Source organism: Herpailurus yagouaroundi, unplaced genomic scaffold (genome assembly GCF_014898765.1).
Source record: "Herpailurus yagouaroundi ecotype Mexico unplaced genomic scaffold, PumYag 159, whole genome shotgun sequence".
Lineage (NCBI taxonomy): Eukaryota > Metazoa > Chordata > Mammalia > Carnivora > Felidae > Herpailurus > Herpailurus yagouaroundi.
In genome coordinates, this window is record NW_024412400.1 from 18259706 (window position 1) to 18284385 (window position 24680).

The 24680-nt window shown below is 42.9% G+C and overlaps 1 protein-coding gene across 5 annotated transcripts in view; it reads left to right on the top strand.

The window, feature by feature from the left end:
* The window catches only part of THRB (thyroid hormone receptor beta), a 391410-nt gene that overhangs the window by 289270 nt on the left and 77460 nt on the right, over nucleotides 1-24680 (top strand). For 4 of the 5 annotated variants that reach the window (XM_040480053.1, XM_040480052.1, XM_040480055.1 and 1 more), the window contains one exon: nucleotides 22479-22739. The exons of the other annotated variant lie outside the window; for it this stretch is intronic. In XM_040480053.1, coding sequence (XP_040335987.1) covers nucleotides 22479-22739 — 261 coding nt within the window. The remainder of the gene's footprint in view (nucleotides 1-22478; nucleotides 22740-24680) is intronic. 5 annotated transcript variants of the gene reach the window in all.

A 24680-nucleotide genomic window follows, 5' to 3' on the forward strand; every position in this document is an offset into this window, starting at 1 on the left:
GGTGGTGGTGGTGGTTTAAAGAAAATTAAAGGACTTCCATGTGGGCCCTCAGAAGAACGTAGCTTTCTGGTAAGCAGTATCTATGGGTTATGGTGCTCAGTCTGGACTGCTCACTGGGAGAGCTTAAAAAAATCCCCATGCTGAAAATACTGAACTTTTCTCAAAAGATTGTGGTGAAGGTATTAGATTTATAGAAATCATTTAACACAGGGTGTGGCACATTGGGACACAACATAGACATTCTGAGGGAGAACCAGGTACATAATAGACATCACTAATGTTAATTGTGAAAAATGGCCCATATAATGAACTGAACTACAATGGGGGGAAAAAACAGATGTAAACAAATGTTTTCAGTTTTTTTGTTTTTCAGGTAAGCTTACGTGTTATCACTTTGTTTAGCTCACTCCCATAATTCATGTTTTCTCTTTAGTGTCTCATTCAAATTCAGCATCCTATTTAGGATTTCCTGAAAGACTTCTCTGTACAACAGGCCTTTCTTTTTTTAAAACAGGAGAGACAAGAAATGCCTCTGTCATTCCTTATTTAATGGAAAGACAGTTTTAATGAAGCAATAATCTAAACATAACATTTGAAGCAAACAATTCACACAAAAGGAAGTACATAGTTTTTAATACAAGCTCTTCCTTTCTATAATTCTTGATAAAATAAGCATCTTAAAACACTTGCTGGTATTATTACTTCATTGTCTTAATAGGCATAGGTTCCTATGCCACCCAAGACCAAGGGGCCATACTAATACAGGATCTTCCTGCATGCTTCGCGTTCCCCAGGATATAGAACATAAGCACATAAGGAGGAAGTGACAACAGAAAACAAGAGGGGGAGACACATACCCTTGCAGCTGCCAATACAAAGAAAGAGCAAACGAAGATGGGTTTCCCATCATTATATTTCTTTCCACATTTATAGTGTCAAATTGTGGTTCCCGCTTTTCTGCCAAGACCCTCTTGTGACTTCCCCACACATATCTCCCTTGAACCCTAGGCTTCCAAATATTTTACCTGCCAAACAGCATTTATTAAATAGAATTCATTGCATGTTTTTAATAATCAAAACGTATGTAATAGAATATTGTTGAGGAGAATAAAATGAATAATGATCCCACACTACACAGATACAAAAAAAAATTGTGAAAAACCAGAAGGCATAAAATTTTTTCATGACAGTAGCATAGGCTGTTTCATATTGTATCATCTCCCTTGGGCCTTTCTGAACTTTAGAAATTGTTCATACTTTCCCAATACTACTTTTGTGGACCTCAAGTTAAGTGAATATTCTGCACTCCAATTTTCTCAACTCTAAGTAGGAATTATACTCCTATATTATTTAGCTAAATAGAACTATAAATGAAGCCATCAGAATACCAATTACTGCTGGCACTAACTTTAATCAAAAAAGTCTTTCAGTATTATAAAATCATTCTTCAAAGATTAAGTCTATGTAAATGAATATGAAATAGCCTACCATACTCAGTAATGCATAATGAAAATATTCATGAGAATTTCAATCATTTGATACTGTGCTCCAAATTAGATCAAGAAATCATTGCCATAAATCAGAACATTAGCAAAGTCTGAGTTTTTTCAATAGAAAATTCTAATTAAATTTAACATTACAGCATCTAAGATATTAGACTCCAGACATAGAAACATAAGAAATAGTTCTTACCTTGGAGAAAATCACAGTCAAGAGATCACAGTTTCTGAACACATCAATACCGATTTTTTAACAACTCAAAAGACTTACAGAGGTTTAGAACTAGAAGGAATCTTACAGACCATCTGTTCCAACCTCCTGAAATTACAGGTGGGGAAACAAAGCCCATGAACTCAAAGTAATGTGCTTACAGCCATGCAGCAATGTACCGTGCAGGTGTCTCAGATCTTCTCATAAATGATTCTTCACCCCTCTCCTCCTTTGAGCTTCCTTTGATTGCATTTGTAAAAGTTTTAGAAGAAGATTAAAAAAACGATTTGGAATCCTATGAAATGTAAAATGATTGCTCTCTACTACCACAAGGAGAACCCCAAAATCTCAGTGACTTCATACAACAAAATTTTATATCTGATTCATGTTAAATCCAGTGCCACATTGTTGGTGGATGGATAACATTCCCCACGGTCATTTGAGGGCCCAGGCTCCTTCCTTCTTACATGCCCATTCACTTCTAGGACTTCATAATTTTCTCTATTCAACAGGAGAGGGAGAAAAAAAAATGAAAGGATATATGGACTTGCTTTATGGGCCGGGCCAGGCCAGGCCTGGAAGTGGTGCCCAATGTTCTTATTCACTCCACTGGCTTGAACTCCGTCACATGGCCACGTGTGACTAGAAGGGAGGCTGAGGAACGCAGCCTAGCATGTGCCCAGGAAGTAGAGAGCACACAGATTTCAATGATGAGTCTGTGCCACAAAGGGCTATACAAACGCATGAAAATATTATGGAAGTAGGTGAGGTCAGGTAAGACTGGATTTTTATATTGAAGTCATTTTTGTTAATGTTTATTTTTGAGAGAGAGAGAGAGAGAGAGAGAGAGAGAAAGAGAGCACAAGTAGGGGAGAGACAGAGAAGGGGGGGGGGGCGGTTGGGAAGAGACACAGAACCTGAAGCAGCTCCAGGCTCTAAGCTGTCAGCAGAGAGCCCAACCCAAGGCTTGAACCCATGAACCGTGGGATCATGACCGGAGCTGAAGTTGGACCCTTAACTGACTGAGCCACCCAGGCACCGCTGAAGTCATCTTTTTGTTTAAAGATGTCTGGTACAGTCCTCTAAACCTTTCCCAGGTAATATCAGCATCTCCAGACAGGGCTAGGATGATCTATTTTGACCACCACTTCTAGATGCTTTTGGAGTTTGCATGATGATATAGTGAGAAGAACATAGACTTTGGAGTCATGTGTCCTTGCGTTCAAATCCCCAGTTTTCCAGTTATTGACCTGGTGAATTTGAGCAAGTTGCTTAAAAAGACGGCAGAAAGGATCCTGGAGTTGTAGCAATAACCTAGTTAAATCGGTCAACAAACATCTACTGAGAGCCCCCTGTGTGACAAGTCTTGTGGGTATACTCTAAGGAAACAGCAGCAATTAAGGGGAGAGCACTGAGTCTAGATCAATAAATAGTATGTGCACAGTCCTTGTCCCCAGCAGGCACTCCATGAACGTGAAGTGATCTGGCTTCGGACCCTCCTCAGCACACTCTGCAAATTTGTTATGATTTGTTTTTGGCCCTGTGCATCTAAGCTATGAAGACAGGTTTATCCCTCAAAATTCCAGATAGAATACATTAATGAATAATAATGCATCTGAGAGATGGAGAGGTCAAGTGGAAAGTGTGTCGCTTGTTCCTGTCGTTTGGAAGTGAACTGACAGGGTGAGAGTTCTAGGAAGCATGTTACAAAGCAAGGGCTTAAAATAGGATTTGGGCTACAAATATTTGTTCAGTTTCAACAGGTTTCCTCAAACAGAGAGCCCTCTTCAAAGGCTGGTGGCCTATATGTTGCAAAGCATCTTTTACAAGCCAGAGAAGGAGGGTCTTCTGGGGAGGTGACCAGGTCCCTGAGGGCACATAGTGGTAAGGCTATAGCGGCCCCTCCCTCTGGCTGACAGGTCAAGAAGAGTGTGCAAGGCCCCCCAAGAGAAGGAAGAGGACAGTATCTGCACACAGTCATGGATGGCCAAGGGCTTCGTCTTCTTGCTGAGGCTCTCTCCAGACACCCAACCTGGGGGAAAGCCTCCCCCTCTGGCCCTCCTGGACTCCTGGTCTCTCAGTTCTTGTTTTGCTTCTATTTGCTTTTATCTCTTTAAGTGCAGAATAGGATGGGGGGAGCAGGCAAATAATGAGGACAAATAGGTCTCTAACCCAGGAAAGTATACACCATCTTGCCCCAAACCATAGGTGTATGGCTGACCCATTAAAACGCAACAGAGGGGTCAAGCGCACAGGCCTGTGGGCAAATCCACCTAGGATCCAGTGTGCCTTTGCCTCTTCCGCTGTGACCCAGGGCAAGTTGTTTTCCCTTTCTCAATACTCAGTTTCTTCATCTGTGAAATGGAGAGGATTATTTATCTCAATATTAGTGTTAAGGGTCAAAAAGAAATCATGTCACATGCTTAGCAGGACTGAAACATCGTGAGCCTCAAGTAATAAATGACAGATACCGTCACCACCACCAGTAGCTATCTCCACTATCTACTACCAGTCACTATCTCCAAGCCAAATACACCACTCCTGCCAGGAAGGCTTAGGGGGGGATGCAACTGTCTATTATCTTGCTTCAAACACATTAGAGGATGGATCTGATACATCCCATAACCAAATGCCATCCAGCTCTCTTGAACAGCCCTTTCCACAGTCCAAGAAGTAAAGAATCATAGGTGGGAGTCAGAAATGGGTCCCCCAGTCCCTTCCAGCAGCGATCCAGAAACATCCTGAAGGGATATTTTAAATGAATGGACAGTTTAAGGAACAAGACACGACTGAAAATCTATTCCTAAATATTCTAGCATCCTTTTGCTGCTGGCCTGCCTCTAGAATATATCCAACTGCCTTGCTCCCTACTTTCCAGACGAGGATTTCCTAAAGATCCTTTTGCACATGGTTCTTATGCAATCCCTGGCCTTAAAGGAACCCAGGAAATATTGACCAGGCTTGGGATGAGCCTAATTGTTTCCAGGCAGGGGCAGTTATAGCCATGGTAGATTCCCTCTCCTTGCAAACTAACAGTCTGGAGCAAGTTGAATTACTAGAGACCTGCTTGAAGATTCAGTATTTCCAAGATGAAGAATACACTGTGCTTCCTGACCCTATCAGGCCCCAACCCTTCACAGGAATTTTCCATGTGCCACAGATTCATTGAAGAAACGCCCTTGATCTCCACATGCACCAGCCAAAAGGACAGGAGTTGAATTGGCCAGAGTATGGAGCTCCTGGGCCTGGGACAGGTTGGCCCAGGGCTGGTGATAATTTTACCATACTTCATCCGAAACTCTCTCTCTTCACCACCATCACCCCCCGCCTCCCCCCCCCCCTTCTCTCTCAGGAACTCTTGCCATCTACGGGTCTGGTCTGTTTGGCACTCTTAAAGCTTCTCACCACTGTCCCCCACCCACTTTGTGCACATCACATCACGTTGCCACAGTTGCCCCCGCCCTATAGAATACTATCGTTTGCCAGTCCCTAGGGGTGCACTGGTTGACACAGTCAACCAGTTATCTTGACACAAGGAGCCACCTGAATGCATCAGCCGGTATGAGGTCATCCTAAATAATCAACAGCTGCCCTAATCCTGAGTCCGGGTTAGAGCTATGGAAGACAGGGCCTGCTAGTCCTAGAAACAAGGAGGTTGCTTCATTTGGATGAGGGCCATCTGCCTTCACCCAGTTTCTCCCCAGGCTGTCTCAGCGCTGCCCACATCACATGCACACTTTGGAGGGGGAAGGGCAGCAGTCAGGCAGGGTTTTGTTGTAACCGTCCAGAGGTTTTTGGGCTGGTGTGAGCTCCAAGGTCCCTTTGAGCCCCAACTATTCTCTGAATTTTGCTGCTCTGAGCCCACTGGATAAAGACCAGGTGAGCCAGTTAATTTGCCTGGAACTCAGGAAATTGCTGCACACCAACCTACCATGCATGGCCCTGGCTGATGTTCAGGAGAACAGAGTAAAGCAATTCATGGAGTCACCCCAGTTTGCCAAGGTAGGATCACTTTGGCATAAAGTGATACACTCATACACTGGCATAAAGAAAAGTAAAACCTTCCATTTCTAAGCCTTCCAATAAGAAGGGACTCTGAAGCTCATCCCTACTGCTAATTATCTTACTCATGTTGCGTCTGCTTCACTAGCTTTAAATACAAGCCTATGCAGCATGCCCTCCAAATATAGATCCACAGCAGCCCAGAGAGAAGACAGCCTGGGATTTATGGGAGCAGGGACATTTCAAATACCTAACAAAAATGGGCTCGATCATATCAAAACCCACAGGTCAATATTAGCCGTGAAGAGAAAGTAAATAAGGTTTGTTTGGGGGCACAGCAAGTTTCTTCTAGTGTTTCTTCCCTGGCTGGAAAGGTGATCAATACTAAGTGCAAATAGTTGCTTGTAATAAAGTATTCATGACTATATTCCAGTGGCATCGCATCACACGTTTGCTTATGTGTGTATGACTTTAGAAGGTGAGCGGCGCTTTATAAATCTCACCATCTTCCACATCCACTAAAAATAAGTGTCCATGTTATTAAGGCACCCTCGCTAAAAATTTCGCAGATTGGAGGTACATTTAGATTAAATTCATGCCACTTAAAACACAGGTGTTTCAGGGTGCCTGGGTGGTTCTGTCAGTTAAGCATCTGACTTCGGCTCAGGTCATGAGCTCATGCTTCGTGAGTTCGAGCCCCACGTCAGGCTATGTGCTAAGCGCTCAGAGCCTAGAGCCTGCTTCAGAGTCTGTGTCTCCCTCTGCCCCACCCTCCGGGCTCCATTCCTGTGCTCTCAAAAATTGACACCCACAAAAAAACAAAAACACAGGTGTTCCTGCTAGTGCTATCAGTCAGTCATACCTTAGCGTGTATTAATTCAATCAGACTTTTCCTCCTCCTGGAGCCAGTGAACGGATTGGTGGGGAGGAGACAACGGCAGGGCCAGTGTAAGAGCACCCTGAATCAGAGGCTATCAAGAACACGCACTCACTTTGCAGTTTTGCAGGCAGGGTTTCATGGCCTCAGCACTGTCGTCGTTAGAGGTGGATAATTCTTGCTGCGGAAGGCTATCCTGGGATTGTAAAAACTGGAGCAGCATCCCTGGCCTATATCCACGAGATGCTGGCAGTGTGCACACTCCAAGTTGTGACTGCTGAAAGGGTCTCCAGACATTGACCACTGTCCTCAGGGAAGCAAAAAGCCCAGGTGAGGACCGCCAGCCTAGGGGCAGCCTCTAAGCACTCGCGGTAACTTCCGGCTCTCTCTGAGTCCGTATATGGATCCGCCTCATAACCCTCAGACAACGGTCGTGTGCAAGGCAGGTGGGATTTTTTGTTCCAGAACAGCTTCCTCACTTCGGCAACTTCTTCCTCTTCCCCACTGTGCTCATCTTCCCAGGCAAACTTATTTCTAGAATTAAGGCAGGAAGTAAAGTGCCCATTTTGCTTGAGGTAGCAAGTTTGAATCATTTTGTGACACCTGTCACTTAATGTGCCAGCCACAGTGTCTTAAATGTAACAGTGAGAATACCCAAGAGAACATCCCATGTGTAGGTCGTGGAGTGCTGTGACACTGCCATTTTGGTAGAACTGTTGTCTCTTCGAGAAGCTGTCCCCTCTAGACAGATGCCAAACAGGATAATTGCCTACAGAACATTATTTTCTCTCCTTTTGGTTATTATTTGGTCAGAAAGTATCACAAGAAGCCAGACTTTCATAAAGCTGGAGATGTTTGTATCTCAAACTGTGACTTTCCCCCCCCAGAATCATGCCTTTCAAGTTCCCAAGCATCAGCGTTCTCCGGCACTGTTGTTCCATGGCTGAAATCAGACAAGCCTGTTCATTTGAACATAATGTCCTTCCTACACTTAAGAAATATGCCTTTTGGCTCCATCCTTTTTGAGGAAAGATTTCATTTCCTAAAGCAGATGAACCTCTCTCGAAGGAATATTCATGCTAAGAGATGAAGGTCCACGGTAATTCCATAGGATTTCTCACCTGTCATCAGGCCAGCTTGGCCCATCCTGAGCAGGATTCCAGGCACAGCTTTGTGACAGTGGGCCAAGGTTCTACTTCTCTGGCCTGTACTGGCCTTATCTGTGAAATGTAGCATCGAGGTTATGAGTACAGCCTCCATTCGCGTTCAGTAACTGCGGGCAACATCTTTAGTTCTCTCAGCCACAGATTCCTCACCTGTGAAACGGGGCTGATAAACCCCAGCTCCCCCACTGCATCACTGTAAGGAGTAAATCAAACACAGCATGTACCTTCCCCTGGCATGTAGCAGGCCTTCTCCCAGGGTTAGCGCTCAAGGTCATAAACTCAAAGTGAAATTGTCCTTTTGTCAGTTCTCAGTTATTTGGTGGCCGTTTAGCTTTCCAGACGGGCAGCTAGGAAACAAACCAATTCTTCCTTATCTTGGTCATTTCGCTTGGTTGGTTGCTTGGTTTTTGCCTTCTATGTTTTTTGGCCACTTGGAGGAACAGCCCACAGCATCATAAACACGAACTTTTTGAACAGTCAGCAGCAGCAAGAGAAACAGAATCCCTTAGTGCACAGCTGTCTCTTATTTGGTAGATTTACTGGAAAAAAATTTTTAATTAGAAAAACAGCTCTTAATGGTTGAGGTATAGAGTGAAAATGTCAGAATTCAAAACAGCGTGGAGATTGAGCAATAAATCATTGTTGTATACTTAAAAACATGTTTTCAACTAAAAGATCATGGGAGGAAGAATCAGAAGACCCATCCTAGTTCTTCCCCCATTTGGGGGACCTTGAACAAGTCTGAGCTTTAGTTTATTTCATACTTCTGTGTATATTTTAGTGGACAGAATTGAGTCCTTTGGCCTGTGGTGATCATCTAAAGCATTTGGTGCTGGCTTGCCATAAACAGGTGGAAGTGTGGCTGAGTCAGCTAGACCTGCTGGCTGGGTGTGGATCCTGACTTTTATTCTTTATGACTGTGTGACCTTGGGCAAGTTGTTTAACCTCTCTGTGCCCCAGTTTCCTCACCTGAAAAATGAGGATATTTTTATCTCCTCGAGTTAAAGAATAAATGTAAAATTCTCAGAAGAGGTGCCCGGTGTATAGGTTAGCTATTACTTTTATTATTTTGTTGGCGGTCGCTAGAAAAGAAACCTGACAAAGGTGAAATTATAACTGGGAATCTTGGGGTCTGGATTTTTCCACCTCATGTACTACATTTACCAACCAACCATTTAGGAAATAAAGACATTAGACACACTTCCCTTTAATTTCCCTAACCTGTAACCAAATAGATCTTCCCCCTCTGATTCGTGAATAGGAAACCTTCTCTCTACATAGTAAATATTAAGTCTTACCAAAGTTTAAATTGGGTAACCACACATTTAACAAATTCTATGTACTTTACATGGGGACTGTGCCCCTAAAACAGAGCGTCTCAAACATCAGTGTGGCTGGGAATCGCACGAGGATCTTGTTAATATGCAGATTCTGATTCAATTCTGGGGCCAGAATCCCACATTTCTAACGAGCTCCTGAGCGATGCAGATGCGGGGTGATCCTCGGTCACACTTAGAGATATTCACGAGCCACCTGAGGACGGAAGGGTCGTGGCGGCACACGTGGCCCTCACTGGGGGCACACAGGCTGGAGAGGGGCGGGCCTGCAGACCCTCATTGCCCCACACCCTCTCCAGCTCGATTCTAAGCAACTGAAAAGCTTAAGAAAAACCAAAAAGGTGTGAGGAAGACATTAGAAATCCCACCCACTTCTCTTGGTTTTCCTGCGCTGTAAAAAAAACATCGTAGAACAGATTGCACCAAGCGGTTTGACCCATCTGCAGTGCTAAATTATCTTCCACAAGACAGGCAGGTAGAAAGCCATTTAATTCTCCCCTCCATTTCCACTCAGGAAGAACAGGTGCTCAGCCAGACCCTCCCAGGGAACGTTACGTACCCTGCGGAGTTGTGTCATACCACTGGGGCCCATTTAATGAAACGGATTTAAGTATTTAACAGTGGTCAGAGAGCCTGAAAACATCCCCAAAGCATCTGCTTTCAAGGAGTCCTCACTATCTAAAACATCTCGCCTGCTAGCATAACCAAGAGTAAGGAAGGGGCAAGTACCACGGCAGGGCCTCTATCCCTGAACAAAAGGGAAAACCAAAGTCCTCCAGGTTGAAATGCTTCCCCCTAAATAAGGGAAAGATCTACATTGATCTCGATCCTAGTTGCTTATTTTCACAGAGAAATACGGACAATGATAGATTCTATGAAAATCCAGAGAAGGATGGATCCATAGCTCTATGTGTTATTCTACTTTATTTAACCCCAGCATCTATTTTGCTGATTACCCAAGAGACACATTTTACCTTTTTATTTGAGAAATTGTAAATCTCGGTTTGCTCTTTATCCACAAATTATACCCCACAGCCCTAGCTTGCAAAGTTAGAAAGGATTCACGGGTATTTCCTACCCTGGGAAGGGGTATTTCGAGTTTGGAAACATAAAATGGGGACAGCCTTACAGACTACCTTATGTTTTTTTCAGCAATGTGGGTTCGGACTGGCAACGAGAATAAACATTATGATCTGAACTTTCATACAGGGGAAATCTAATCCTGGCAGTAAACATCTGTTCCCTTTTATGTGCATTCGTGGCTCTTTAATAGGAATGTTTTTGCAACAGCTGTAGCTTTTCTAATATCCTAAATGGAATCTCTGTAGCCTTTAGAGTAATTACACCTCACAGTTTAAGTCATCCGACCTGAGGATTCTGATTAAACCCAGGATGAATTATGGAAAAATCAAATGACCGTTCCTAGGGGAGGATTCCACTATGTCCTCTGGAAAGTACCTTCCAAGTCTCTAGGGCCTCTGGCCAGTGCTCCAGAGGGCGGCTTGTTCCTATGTGGTTAAATAATTGTGAGATGGCCGCCGACACGTTTCCATGCAGTTACACTTCACGTGGAGATTCCACTGTGGTCTTTGAACACACCTCGTTTTGTTGTGCTGTTTTTAACTTGGTTTCAGCCAAACTTCCAAATGGATTAATGTGAACCCCATTTAAAAGGTTCTAAACACACTTTTAAAAAATTTAATGGTTTTAACTCATTATCAAGAGGTTATCATTGTAGTTTCTGGTTTCAGAATAACTATGTGAGGTTTCTATAGCCATGATGATTGTTTTTCATTTGGATAATGATGGCCTAATGAAATATACAGGAAAACTGGAGAAGCAGAAGCAGCCAGATAAGAAAAAGATTTGTTTCTCTCTTAGCAGCTCCCAGATCTCACGCACTTAATGGACTGAGAAGCCCTGCCAAAGAAACACGAGAAACCCACGGTGATAGCAAACTTCAATTCACCTGCACACAGGGGCAGAGAAGTCCAGTCTCAACACAAAGAAAAATCAATAGGCAGGTGCTCCGTAAATGAAAGACAAAACCAGATAGCGATGGAAGGCAGCCTATCTGAACAAAGAGCCTGATTTTGCAAGACTTTGCCTACAAGATGATATTCCTGAGGATGCATTTCATGTAACCAAAGGCGAAGCAACAGCCTCAGCAGAACCTCATTTATAAAGTTTCAGGAGTGAAGCACCAGATATTGTCCAGATTGAGTACAACCTAGTTGGAATATTTGAGCACATTTCACGGTCCTGTGTCTTGCATTCTATACATGCATAAATACAATGTTAACATTTCACTTCCTTTAAAAATTTTTCAAAGAAAGTGTAAGTGAAAGGTCATCATTGTCTTAAACCCCAGAGTCTTTCCCTTCTGACCTCTGCTCCAGATCTTGAAATATCCATAGACACCTAGCACTTGGAAAGGGTGGAAGTGAAGGAAGAGAAGTTCTGAAGAAACTGTCTAGGGATCAAGAAAAGATCATGAGAAATAGCACTTAGCTAAGCAGGAGGAGGATGAGAAAGCACAAAGGGGAGAAGGATTCTCTCATTTCGTATTCCCCACTGGCCTGTGGAGGAGCAGGAGGGAGCCATAGAGAGCGGATGAGTTTAGTTCAATTCCACACAAGGTAATGAGCATTCATGAATGTGCCAGGCCCCGTGCTACATGTTGGGGCACAAATCAAACAAGCCATGGTCCCCACTATCAAGGATCTCATCAGTCTAAACAAGTGAACTCATAATTGCATTACTATAATGCCTTCGGAAGAGAAGCACAGGAATCTGGTAACTTCCCTCCACGTTTATTTCCTCATTGGTTAACGTGGCAGACAATACCCATCTCTCCACATCGGAATGCAAGTTAGATACGGTAGGAAAAATGCTTGAAATGCTACCTGGCACATAGGTGCTCAGCTAATTTTTATTTGTGGTGCCTACTCTCGTAGCCCGGCATAGAGTAAGTCCTCAGTGAATTTTATGACTATTATCATACACACAAAGTACCCTGTAGATAATAAATGTGGTTTCCTCCCTTTCTAATCCTCCTTAGTCACAATTCCTGTAGAAGCCAGTGGCCTGGAAACTATCCCGCAAGCTGTAACCCATGCCCCCACGTGTCCTGCAATGACCAGAATATTCCACTCCATTTTGCAGGTATGAGTTGTGGAGAATACCAAAGGATAGCTGGTCACAATGTCAAGGGCCATTCCTCATACTGGGAATGCTAACATGCACCGAGGAGATCTCAGAAGCAACACATGATTACACGTTACTAGAACAAGTAACAAATGTTTTTTGAAGGAAGAGGAACTCACCACTGACTGGAATAGCAGTCCCAGAGGAGGGGAAGGGGATGACTTATAATGTTTTTGTGGGTTAAGAGAAGGAGGGAGGAGAATGGAGCCTCCAGGTTCCTTCCCACCCACTGAGAATTATGGACTTGTTCTCTGTAGTTAGTGTAAAATAGGAAGGCAACACTTCAAAAACTGATTATATTTCTGCTCAATGGTAGACCTTGTACATACGTTAGCTTGTGTAATCGTAACACCAATGCCGAGGGATTCTCACCCAGTTTCCTAATGAGACTCAGCAGTCATGTAACCCTTTCCTCACAATTCTTGAAAGGAGTAATGGTGAATTTCCCTTAAAAACTGTCAACAATTTGGGGGCGCCTGGGTGGCTCAGTCGGTTGAGCGTCCGACTTTGGCTCAGGTCACGATCTTGCGGTTTGGGAGTTTGAGCCCTGTGTCGGGCTCTGTGCTGACAGCTCAAAGCTCGGAGCCTGCTTCGGATTGTGTGTGTGTGTGTGTGTGTGTGTGTGTGTGTGTGTGTCTGCCCCTCCCCCACTCACACTGTCTCCTTCGAAAATAGGCATTAAAAATTCAGAAAAAAAAACCCAACAATTTGACTTTTCTCTCATTTCGGGGAAATCTCCCTCCCTTGCCCAAATACTCCAAATACACAAGTCTTACAGATTCGGCTGACGAAGCACTGCCCCCAAAGCCCTTCATAAAAAGCGGTGAGCCAGGCACTACAGCTTAGGCTACTCGTTGAGATTTCCAGGCCAAGCAAAGCCACCCTAGATGGATCCAAGGACACTGGCAAACAAGCCAGCAGCCTGCCCTCTGGTAACTGGCCCACCCACCCCAGATGATGAGACGATAGTCCTAGGTCAGAGGTCCTGATAAGATAGCACTGACACCTGCAGCCGTGCTCTGGTGTCCCTTGTGAAGCTCTCCACCAGACACTTGTCTGGGCAGCAAACAAGCTACACCTGTCTTAAGCAAATTCCAAAGTAAAAACAGGAAGTTCACCCAATCTGAGGACTGGGACAAGCAGAGTCTAGATTCCCTTTCGGTCTTCTCTGTGCACAGAATGAATCAAAGGCTGACATGCATCTGATTATGGCCAAGCTACCTTTTGTTGCAGAACATTGATGTGAACCAGCTCTGGCTGACTAGCTCTCACACAGAGCGCGTGATGGCTCAGTGCAGAAGATCCCTGGATAGAATCAAGTCTTTGTGTGCTCTGTTAGGCTTCTGAAGTATCTGGACCTGTCTCTATTGTGTTAGATTATTTCCAAATCATATTCATTCAGGTCCTGTCGTGTTAAAGCACTGTGCTTGGTGCTGTAGGAGCTGAGAGATGAAGAGGTTGATCGGAGTCCAATAGAGGGGGGAGGGGAAGTACGGATCCCATTGACGTAATACAGGGAAAACACGGGAAGTTCTTGCCTTACGGAGGAGAGACAGACAAGGATTATGTAGACATTCAAGAGAGATCCAAAAGGTAGAGCAATTGGCCCAAAGTCACACGGCTGATAAATGCCAAAGCCAGAATTTGAACCTTAATCAGCAGAGTGCAGATTCTTAACCACTATTAAACCCCGCTTCTAAAAACTTTTTTTTTTTTTTTTTACATTTTTGAGAGAAAGAGACAGAGACAGAACGTGAGTGAGGGAGAAACAGAATCTGAAGCGGGCTCCAGGCTCTGAACTGTCAGCACAGAGCCCGATGCAGGGCTCAAACCCACAAACTGTAAGTTCATGACCTGAGCCGAAGTCAGACGCTTAACTGACTGAGCCACCCAAGCACCCCACCGCTAAAAAGCAAGACAGTTTTCATTTTCTCAGCAGTCTGGAGAAGACAGTATTGGCAGTAGAAAATCTGCATTGAAGTTGTTTTCATAGTGTCGAGTCCTCCTTGGGACTTATCAGTGACTTAGATAAGAAAACAGGCAAGAAGTCTATGCCTAGGAAATTGTTTTCTCTTTGCAAAGTTACCAGATTATTAGGATGGTAATTAAGGCATCGTGCTAGGCACCGTGTTCAACAAATTCTTTTTTTTTTTTTTAATTTTTTTTTCAACATTTATTTATTTTTGGGACAGAGAGAGACAGAGCATGAACGGGGGAAGGGCAGAGAGAGAGGGAGACACAGAATCGGAAACAGGCTCCAGGCTCCGAGCCATCATCAGCCCAGAGCCTGACGCGGGGCTCGAACTCACGGACCGCGAGATCGTGACCTGGCTGAAGTCGGACGCTTAACCGACTGCGCCACCCAGGCGCCCCAACAAATTCTTTTAAAAAAGGAAACGATTAAGTCATTGTCCCAGACTAGGAGTCTGGAGTTTTCGCTTTGGCCAGCAAGAAAACAGAGAATTCAGTATAAAAAAAAAAAAAAACGCTAACATCCCGGAGGAGACAAGAGCCCGAACTGTCCTTTCATCTCCTTATTTATTGAGCTCACAAGATATTACCCACGTGGTGAACGTGAAGAAAACAGGATCTTACACACGTGAACGTGGAGAAAACAATCAGATAGTAATTATTAACTTGTGTGTTGAAGAACCAAAGGGGGGGCAAGTGGAGTTTGTGATCAAAATACAATAGTACGTTGGCGTCAGATGGAAAGTAAGTCCCTGCAGGTGATATAACAAGTTACTCGTGATTCCATTATACTCTCTCACTAGCTAACCTCGGGCGCTTTTGCCCTGTGGTCACAGCTTTCCGCCCGAAGCTTCTTTCTAACCGATTTATGTAAGTAGAACCTATTTCCCCATAAATCATAAGTTATGAAGTAGCACATGGACAGAGAAAGATACATGGAAAGTGTTAATGAAGTTTGGAGGGTGGATGGGATGGTTCAAGAAAACCTAAATAGATCTAGGCTTTGAAGGCTGAGAACAGATCAAATCCTGTGAGCAACATCATATGGTCAGTTTACAAATGGAAAGAACTGAGGCTTAGAAAGTGGCAGTGATTTCCAAAATTGGACCCTTCGGCCACTAAAAGAGTGGGACTCCGATCTCCAACTTCCCTCTCTCCTCTGTTCACTAAAACAGAGTCGCCCCCAGGTCGAGATGGGGATCCAACTGTTAGGGTTTTGTTTGTTTTGAGAAAGAGTGGGGGAGGGGCAGAGAGAGAGAGAGAGACAGAATCCCAAGCAAGCTCCAGGCCATCAGCGCAGAGTCCCATGTGGGGCTCGAGCTCACTAACCGTGAGATCATGACCTGAGCTGAGATCAAGAGTCAGATTCTTAACAAACTGAACCACCCAGGCACCCCCAAACCATTAGGTTTTACTTTCGATGATCTTCCTTGAGAAATGCAACCCTGATAAGGTTCTTTAAAAGGGAAAATCCAACCTTCATGTAAAAGGGGCAGGGGTTGGTGATCCCAGTAATTGTTCTCAATACATCAAGAAGAGGTGATGTATGGAGTTGGAAAGGGCACTCCAGGATTAAGGAGCTGACTCTGTGGTGGGAGCAAGCATCACATGTTAGAAAAAGCCCACACGGCCAGAAGACAAAAGGCAAGGGGTCAACGCCACAGGGGAGCAGCTCGGTGGGATAGGCAAGGGTAAATCTCCTGGAGTCTTTCTGGCTGTAGTAATGTATATTTTTGAAAGCTCACTCTGCGAACAGTGGGCTGTAGGTGGCTTAGAATGAAAGCAGGCAGACCAGTTGTGAATATAAATAAGTAACTGAGGGACGCCTGGGTGGCTCAGTCAGTTAAGCGTCTGACTTCAGCTTAGGTCATGATCTCGGGGTCCGTGGGTTCAAGCCCCATGTTGGGCTGTGTGCTGACAACTCAGAGCCTGGAGCCTGCTTCAGATTCTGTGTCTCCCTCTCTCTCTGCCCCTCCTCAACTCTTGCTTTCTCTCTCTCAAAAATAAATAAAAAACATTAAAAAAATTCAAATGAGTAACAGAGAAAATTGAATAATAAACATAGTTGATAAGGAACTTTGAAAGAATAAAATGATAACTATTAGGGCACCTGGGTGGCTCAGTGGGTAAAGCATCTGACTTCAGCTCAGGTCATGATCTCACAGTTCGTAAGTTCAAGCTCCATTTAGTGAGTTCAAGCCCCATTTCATGTGAGCCCCACTTGTCTCTCTCCCTCTCTCTGCTCTTCATGGGATTCTCTCTCTGTCTCCCTCTCTCTGCTCCTCTCTCGTGTCCTCTCTCTCAAAAAAAAATTTTTTTAAATAAAATAAATTACTCCTATTAAAAAAATGGTAACTATTAATAGGCTAATGGCTACTCATCAAACTAAGGCAAATAATGATAATATCTGTTAACAGCACAAAGGTATGAAAGCGCAGATGAAGTGCTTCTCTGAATGTAACGTTCCTCTTAAATCAAGCAGTGTCACTGTGTACCTCCCTGGATGTTCACGAAGATGAGTAAGAATGTCTAGTTCCATACTTGGCCCTTAGTAAATGCTCAGCCAAACATTAGTCTCCTGTTCTACCGGACTCCACAAATAAAAGTCAGTTGCTATGTACATAGTATGAGAATTAGGCAAAGCTAAAACTTAATGGGCTCGAGTAAAAAATTGGAATGGAAATTAGAGACGTCATACTTAATATCCTGAGCTATACGTGATAATTCAACACACTCCCTGGGTTTGCAAAGCACACTATATACACATTCCCCTACCACAGAGTATGGGTTGGGGTCTCAATGCCTAATACTGATGGCCTTTAATGCAAACTAAACACTCTTATAATGAGTGCTATGAAATCCCAGCCTACTCAGCTGACCCTCACTGACCACATTGTCATAATCCTACTTCCTTTGCCTTAGTGCTTTTCTAATGTATCAGCTTGATTTTGTGTCCTGAAATACTTGAATATTTCCATGTAATTCTCCCTTTTTTGATGGACAGATTTATTTCTGATCCTATTTAATGAAACTTCCTGAGATAGGCTGTCGGTAGTTATATTAATGAGATTTAGGTTTGTTTCTTTTTACAAAAGGTGTTGTGTCATTCAAAGTCACAAGAATTGTAGACATCTAACACAAATTCAGCCACTCGATCTATACGCTCTTGAGAAACACAGGCCAATGTGTGCCTGGTTATTTTAGTAGCAGTTCACATGCTCCTATCTACTTATTTTCTCCAATTCTTCTTGGATAAATTAAATTGGTTAATTGTCTTGATGTCTAGAATATGAAGTATTGAAAGCCAGGTATTAGCTAGAATCCATTAAAGAGCAAAGGATTCACACTGCATGTGAATAACAAGATATGGTCATTCCTAGAATCCTCCTTTAAAAAAAAATGTGGGGCTCCTGGGTGGCTCAGTCGGTTAAGCGTCCGACTTCAGCTCAGGTCATGATCTCACAGTCTGTGAGTTTGAGCCCCGCGTCAGGCTCTGTGCTGACAGCTCAGAGCCTGGAGCCTGCTTTGGATTCTGTGTCTCCCTCTCTCTCTCTCTGCCCCTCCCCTGCTCATGCTCTGTCTCTGTCTCAGGGGCAGCTGAGTGGCTCAGTTGATTAAGCATCTGACTTCAGCTCAGGTCATGACCTGATGGTTTGTGGGTTCGAACCCCACATTGGGCTCTCTGCTAACAGCAGAGAGCCTGCTTTGGATCTTCTGTCCCCCTTTCTCTCTGCCCCTCCCCTGCTTGCTCTCTCTCTCTCTCAAAAATAAATAAACATTAAAAAATTTTTAGTGTATTGCTACTATTATTCACATCATGTCCCAGATAATTAATGCCCAGAGCAACAGACTTTTTAGGGGAATACTTATTTACATCCGCACCCACCATCTATAAGATAATATCCAATTAATATCTGACCTTTTATTGAAATATAGTTGACACACAATGTTACATTAGTTTCAGGTGTACAAATAGTGATTTTACAAGTTTATACAATATGCTGTGCTCACCACAGGTAGCTACCATCTGTCACCATACGTTATTATTATACCATTGACTGTATTCCCTGTGCTGTACCTTTTATCCCCATGACTTATTCATTCATATCTGGAAGCCTGTGTCTCCCACTTCCCTTCACCCATTTTACCCACCCTGTACCCTCCTCTCCTCTGGCAACCATCAGTTTGTTCTTTGTACTTATCTATCTGCTTCTGCTTTTTGTTTGTTCATTCATTTTGTTTTTTAGATTTTACCTACATATAAGTGAAATCAGATAGGATTTCTTTCTCAGTCTGATTTATTTCACTTAGCATAATACTCTTTAGGTCCATCTACGTTGTTGCAAATGGCAACATCTCATCCTTTTTTATGGTTGTGTAATTTTTCTGTGTGTGTGTGTGTGTGTGTGTGTGTGTGTGTGTGTGTGTACAGCACCTCTTTATCCATTCATCTATCAATGAACACTTATGTTACTTCCCTACCTTGCCTATTGTAAGTCATATATTATACATATATCTTTTTAAATCAGTGTTTTTGTTTTGTTTGGTAAGTACCCAGTAGTGGAATTAGAGAATCATAGGGTAGTTCTATTTTTAAATTTTGGAGGAGTCTCCATATTGTTTTCCACAGTGGCTGCACCAATTTAAATTCTCACCAGTGGTGCCCCAGGGTTCCTATTTCTCCACATCCACACCAACACTTATTGTTTCTTGTGGTTTTGATTCTAGCCCTTCTGACAAGTGTGAGGTGATATCTCATTGTGCTTTTGATTTGCATTTCCCTGATGATTATGGCACTGAGAATATTTTCATAACATCTGACTTTTAAAGCTTCACACAGCTGATCCCAAAACAGTTGATGAATTGTTTAATTATAAAGCAAATTTTCTTCAAGGCTGTGTAAAAACATCAGGGTGTGAGATGGAGACTATGTCCTTACCTGGAACCTGCCAGTAATTTGTTTTCCTGCCTTCAGTTTTCTGAACTCTGTGGATCTCCAACTCTTTTGGGTATCAGAATCATCTGGAGAACTTAGCAAATAAACAAACGCCCTGGCCCCATCCCACTTCAATAGGCCTGGTCTTCTGTGTTCTTTAGTAGTGCCTCAGGTGATTGTCACTCACTAAGGTTTGAGAATGGTTGACTTAATCTGTTGCTATTTCAGTCCCTCTACGAAGATATGCCTCATTGATTTGAGTTTGGGGGGAACCAAAGGATACGAGCATTAGACATAGAAATAGCAGGGTACCCCTGAACACCAGCACTGCCAAGCAAACACACGTGAGGTAACTTATGGGCAGAATTGAAGGAGCTCGGTGTAGTGGGTATCTTATCCCTCCTTTGGAATGGAATAGGACTTGTATGTGTTGCCCTGTTCATGGAAGGATAAGAATCAAGAATCCTCCTTAAATAGAATCCTCTCAACTTTTCCCATGACCCAACCAAGAGTTCTCAGTCCCCAGGTTTCCCAGCAGGTGCCCCAACCAATAAACTTGCCAATTAAGCGGCTGAATATCATTATCATGAATGTAATTACAGACAGTAATTTACGAGCCCATAAATGCCTCCCATGAATGAAGCCCTTTCCCCCAACCATCTCAACTTCTTTTCTTAGGAAAATGGATGGCAATCTTATCCCTTGCCTCACCCCAAACATAACCTCCCTTGCTTAGAAGAAATCCCTGCTCTTGCTGGCCCAGGGGACACGCTGAGCAAGCTTTAATAGGCTGTGCTTAAGGAGGAATGTCCCCTTGGGTGGAGTCCCTTTCAGTATCTCTCATCCAAGCGTGGTCACTAGCTCCCTTCACTAGGGAGCAGTAACTACTCACTTTGGCTGAATTTCTTAATTTCTGTTTGATCAGGGAAATTGATACCAAATTTTAAGAATTTCTGCAGAAAAATCAAATGTTGGAGGCTTTACAAAATAGCGTGATAACTTTAGCATTACTTAACATGGAGCTTTACAGGATGCAATTTACCAAGGATTTAGAGAGTCCCTGAAAACAAAGAAGACATATAGAAACATGCATTGGTCAGAAGCCTTTTTAGGTATGTAGAAATAAAATCAATCTCTTTAGGCCCAGAATTAACCCTTGCATTCAGTAGCTTTATATTTAGCTCATGAAAACCTCAAACCCTCGCTGATAATAAACTTGAATGGATTCTACATAGATATGTTTAATTTGAATGCAATACAATCTCTCACGATTTTCATCTGTTGTTTTCTTTTAATGGATAGTGAGAATAGGTACCTGTAATTGCACAGTAGCTGGCTGTGGTTGAGTCCAGATTTCTTGATTCACCATGCACTGAATAAGGCCACGTAATCTCCAAAGAGAAAGGACTCATGACCTCACACCATGCCTAGCACGGCCGTTTGCATACAGTGAATTTTCAGGGCTCTTCTCTGAATAAGATCAAATGTTGTATCCAAAAGCTGTCACAGTAGAATTTTTTTTTTTTTTTTTTTTTTGGCAAGGACTTATTGCTTACTGGCCTTGTTATTTCAAGCCACAGCATTTCCATTTACTGTGACAAAGAAATCATGTGTTGATTATTTGTTGTCAATGTTCACAGTTGCCTCCTGGAGTAGAAAGAGAGTGTATGTGTGTTAGAATTTCCACATAGTAGCCTGAAATCTCACAGGGTAAATGTGGCCTCCAAAGTGACTGAGAGTAGGTCACACTTTTAGAGAAACCATCCTAACTAACAACAACTGAAGACGTTTAGTCCTTTAGAGAGGGTGCTTACGAAAACCTAAAGCATTTTTAACCCTTGCGTTAAATAATTTAAAAGTCGTTTTAAATGTTAGAAAGGCAGCTTACTTAATACTCCCAATACTGGGGAGCCTCAGTGGGTTAAATGTCCGACTTTGGCTCAGGCCATGATCTCGCGGTCTGTGAGTTCGAGCCCCGTGTCAGGCTCTGTGCTGACAGCTCAGAGCCTGGAGCTTGCTTTGGATTCTGTGTCTCCCTCTCTCTCTGCCCTTCCCCTGCTCACACTCTGTCTCCCTCTCTGTATCTCAAAAATAAATAAACATTAAAAAAAAGAAAAAAACCTCCCAATACTATGCACAGATCAGGATAGACTCTTCTCTCTAATATGGATATCTTTGCTCCTTTGGTAATTTCTGCATAAAGGAAAATTCACTTATAAATTATAGTCTTTCAATCACTGTATATGATCAATTTAAAAGTATAACTCTATATTGTATTTTTCTCATTTTGACAGTAGCCTAAGAATTTCTAGAAATATGGATGACCAGATGGATTTTGTTTTTTAATTTTTTGTATATACAAATACATACATTAGCCTGTTCATTTTCACTACCTTATATCCATGTACAGTAAAGATATTCAAGGAGGTAAAATTTGCCACCGGGGAAGATCAGTGTGAGAAAGTTTTCATTATGTTATTCCACTTCTTCCTATTTTCTAGAGGGTAGATTTTCAAGTCCCTATAAATTAAATAGGAAGAACAACACCATATACATAAGTAATTCACTGCCTCTGCCTCAGCCAAAGAGATCCGGAGCTTATTCTATCATTAGGGCTGCTAATCGGCGCCACAACTAAAGCGCTGTCTGCTTTCCTTCATTGGATCTCATTGCCTATTTGGGACTACATTTACAAATATCCATTTGAAGATCCAGTCCCTTTTATCAGGCTGTTAGGGAAGAAGGTGGTAGGGAGGACTGAGTTGTCACTCTTTGAGGAACCACGTGAGCATGTCCCACTTAAGTAACAAGGGTGCCCCTCAGGTCAGCCTGTGATGAAACCAAAGTCAAACAAGGCTGAATCCTGGATGTTTTATGTCCTAAGGATCTGAAAAGTGTACATGGCCAGCCCTGACCCTCAAGACCTCAAACGATCGTCTAAGCAGTAACATAAATTGGCGTAAACTTGCTCTTGGGCTATTGCTGTGGAAGCCTGGCTGGCGAAAGCACAGCCTTTCCATGGAGGAACTAATGTCTTTCTAGGCACTAAAAATAAGGGGGAATGTGTTGATTACTCCGACAGGCAATCCAACTGCGGTGGCTAAATGCCCAAGGCTGACAAATTCTGCATCTTATCACTGCCGTCAAGTGGAGGTGCATGTGAATACTGTCAGCCCCAAAGAATTGAGAAACAACTTGCCTTCCAAAACTGCATCTCAACAAAATCTTGACAATGCCAACAGCTCGTCATCTCGTGTTTTTCAACCCTCCAGAAAATGGCCTTCCAGCCTGGGACAAACCAAAGCACTGTCCAGACCGAGAACACGACTGGAAGCTAGTAGGAATGTCTGAAGCCTGCCTACATAGGAAGAGCCATGCGGAGAGGCGCAGCGCATTGAAAAATGAACAGACATCACCACATCTCATCCAGGCCACTTGGACTAGCTCAATATTCCATCTGGACCATGACGATGTGACTGATCAGAGTGTCCCAAGTGCCCAGACCTTCCAAACAGAAGAGAAGAAATGTAAAGGTAACCCGATTTTTATTAGACCCTACCAAGTTGTTTCTTCAACAAGCAGGAAAAAAAATCTCTGTTGTAAATGTGTGCTCAGCTCCATTTATTCCAATGCACAGTGTCCATGTGTTTTCCCCAACTGTTCCGTTGCAGGGTTTCTTTATCCCCAAATCTTCTTTTGAACATAAATAAATGAGTCCCAAAGGAAAGCAGTTAATTTCAGTTTCATGTTGTGTTGGACACTTGAGAAGACATTTTTATTTCTCTAATTAGCAGATGGGTTGTTAGCTTTGGCTTTAACTCTGCTTTTGAATCTGAGTAGAAATAGACATTGCTATCGTTCTATAACTACTTGCCTTTGATACGCGCGCGCGCGCGTGTGTGTTTCTTTTCCCAATGGCTAATGGGATCTCAAAGACTACCTTTAACCCAAATAGACAATTCATGCTTAAAAGAGAGGTTTTAAGTTGTTTTCTTTTACTCATTAAATCCTTGTGTCATCTTCCTGAAAGGCAAGATTATGGTGTTAGGAGGTTGTCACCTCATAAAAAAAAGTGTTAAACTGGCCTTAAGTTCCTGATTGCATTAGATTTAACTGGTCTTTACCTCAGGTTGCCTCCACCCTGACAGATGTCTTTGTGCTGATCGCTTTATTGTCTTAGGGCTCCCCAAAATGTGTGCTTTGTAAATTCATTTGTGCTTTTAAATGTCCACGTTCATGTGACTTTCCATTCTTTTTCAATTTAGCATGTAGGGGGAGAAAGGATCTTTTTGGTTCTTCTTTAAGGACTTTGACTCATGGCTAAGTTTTAGATTGTGTGTTTGGGAATCTGGCAATCACTCAGCAAGATATGTCAATGAAAGTCTGTAAAGGCTCTTCTATATGAGCCATGAAAGACTTTTACATACTGTTTTAACTTGAAGATAAACACATGATCATTCTATCAAAAAACGACTGGTCTTTTAGCTTTTCAGAGAACACATGATAATCTCCTTAGAACTACCAGTTGACCTGGGAAGTTGAGTGTGTACATTGTTTCAACTGAAAATAGAATTATCGAAGAATAGGGGCGCCTGGGTGGCGCAGTCGGTTAAGCGTCCGACTTCAGCTCAGGTCACGATCTCGCGGTCCGTGAGTTCGAGCCCCGCGTCGGGCTCTGGGCTGACAGCTCAGAGCCTGGAGCCTGTTTCGGATTCTGTGTCTCCCTCTCTCTCTGCCCCTCCCCCGTTCATGCTGTCTCTCTCTGTCCCAAAAATAAATAAACGTTGAAAAAAAAAAAAAGAATTATCGAAGAATAATAAAATAGTGGTATGAGCTCTGATTTGAGTGTAGTCAAAACTATACATGTTCTGAATGGGAAGATTTGTGTTTGAACTGCCTCTCTATTATTTGGGGATTTGAGAAACTGAACGGGTATTTAGAAACAGAACAAAATAAGGTTTTTTTGAAAGAGCATATAGGACAAGAATGTGTGTCTGTGTGTGTGCATGGGCACACAAATTTGTTTGAGAAACAATTGAGATTTAGTCTTAGAATTTGCAACCAGAGTGTGTCTTCAGAATTTATGAGCTGGCATCAAAACCATGTCACTCCTTGGTTTACAGTGAAATGCCAACATGAAATTGTAGTATCCTCGTCATCTAAGAACCTCACAAACTAATTTGATTCATTCACAGTTGGTACCCATACTCATTCATTCAGTCAGCCACTCATTTATTCATTCATAGGCTCCATCTATGTCTCCATCATTGACAAAAAATCTTGGCCTTGGGTACCCAGAGTTCCCAATACTGTAGTTTTCAGTTTGTAGTTATACCTTAAAAGCAAAAGGAAACAGTCTCTATTTGGATCCAAGGCAGTAACTATGGTACAGTGGTTAAAGTCACAAGTTTGGGCTAGAATCCTAGCCCTTCCACTCTGTCCTTGAGCAAGTTTATGTGATTGTTGATAGAATT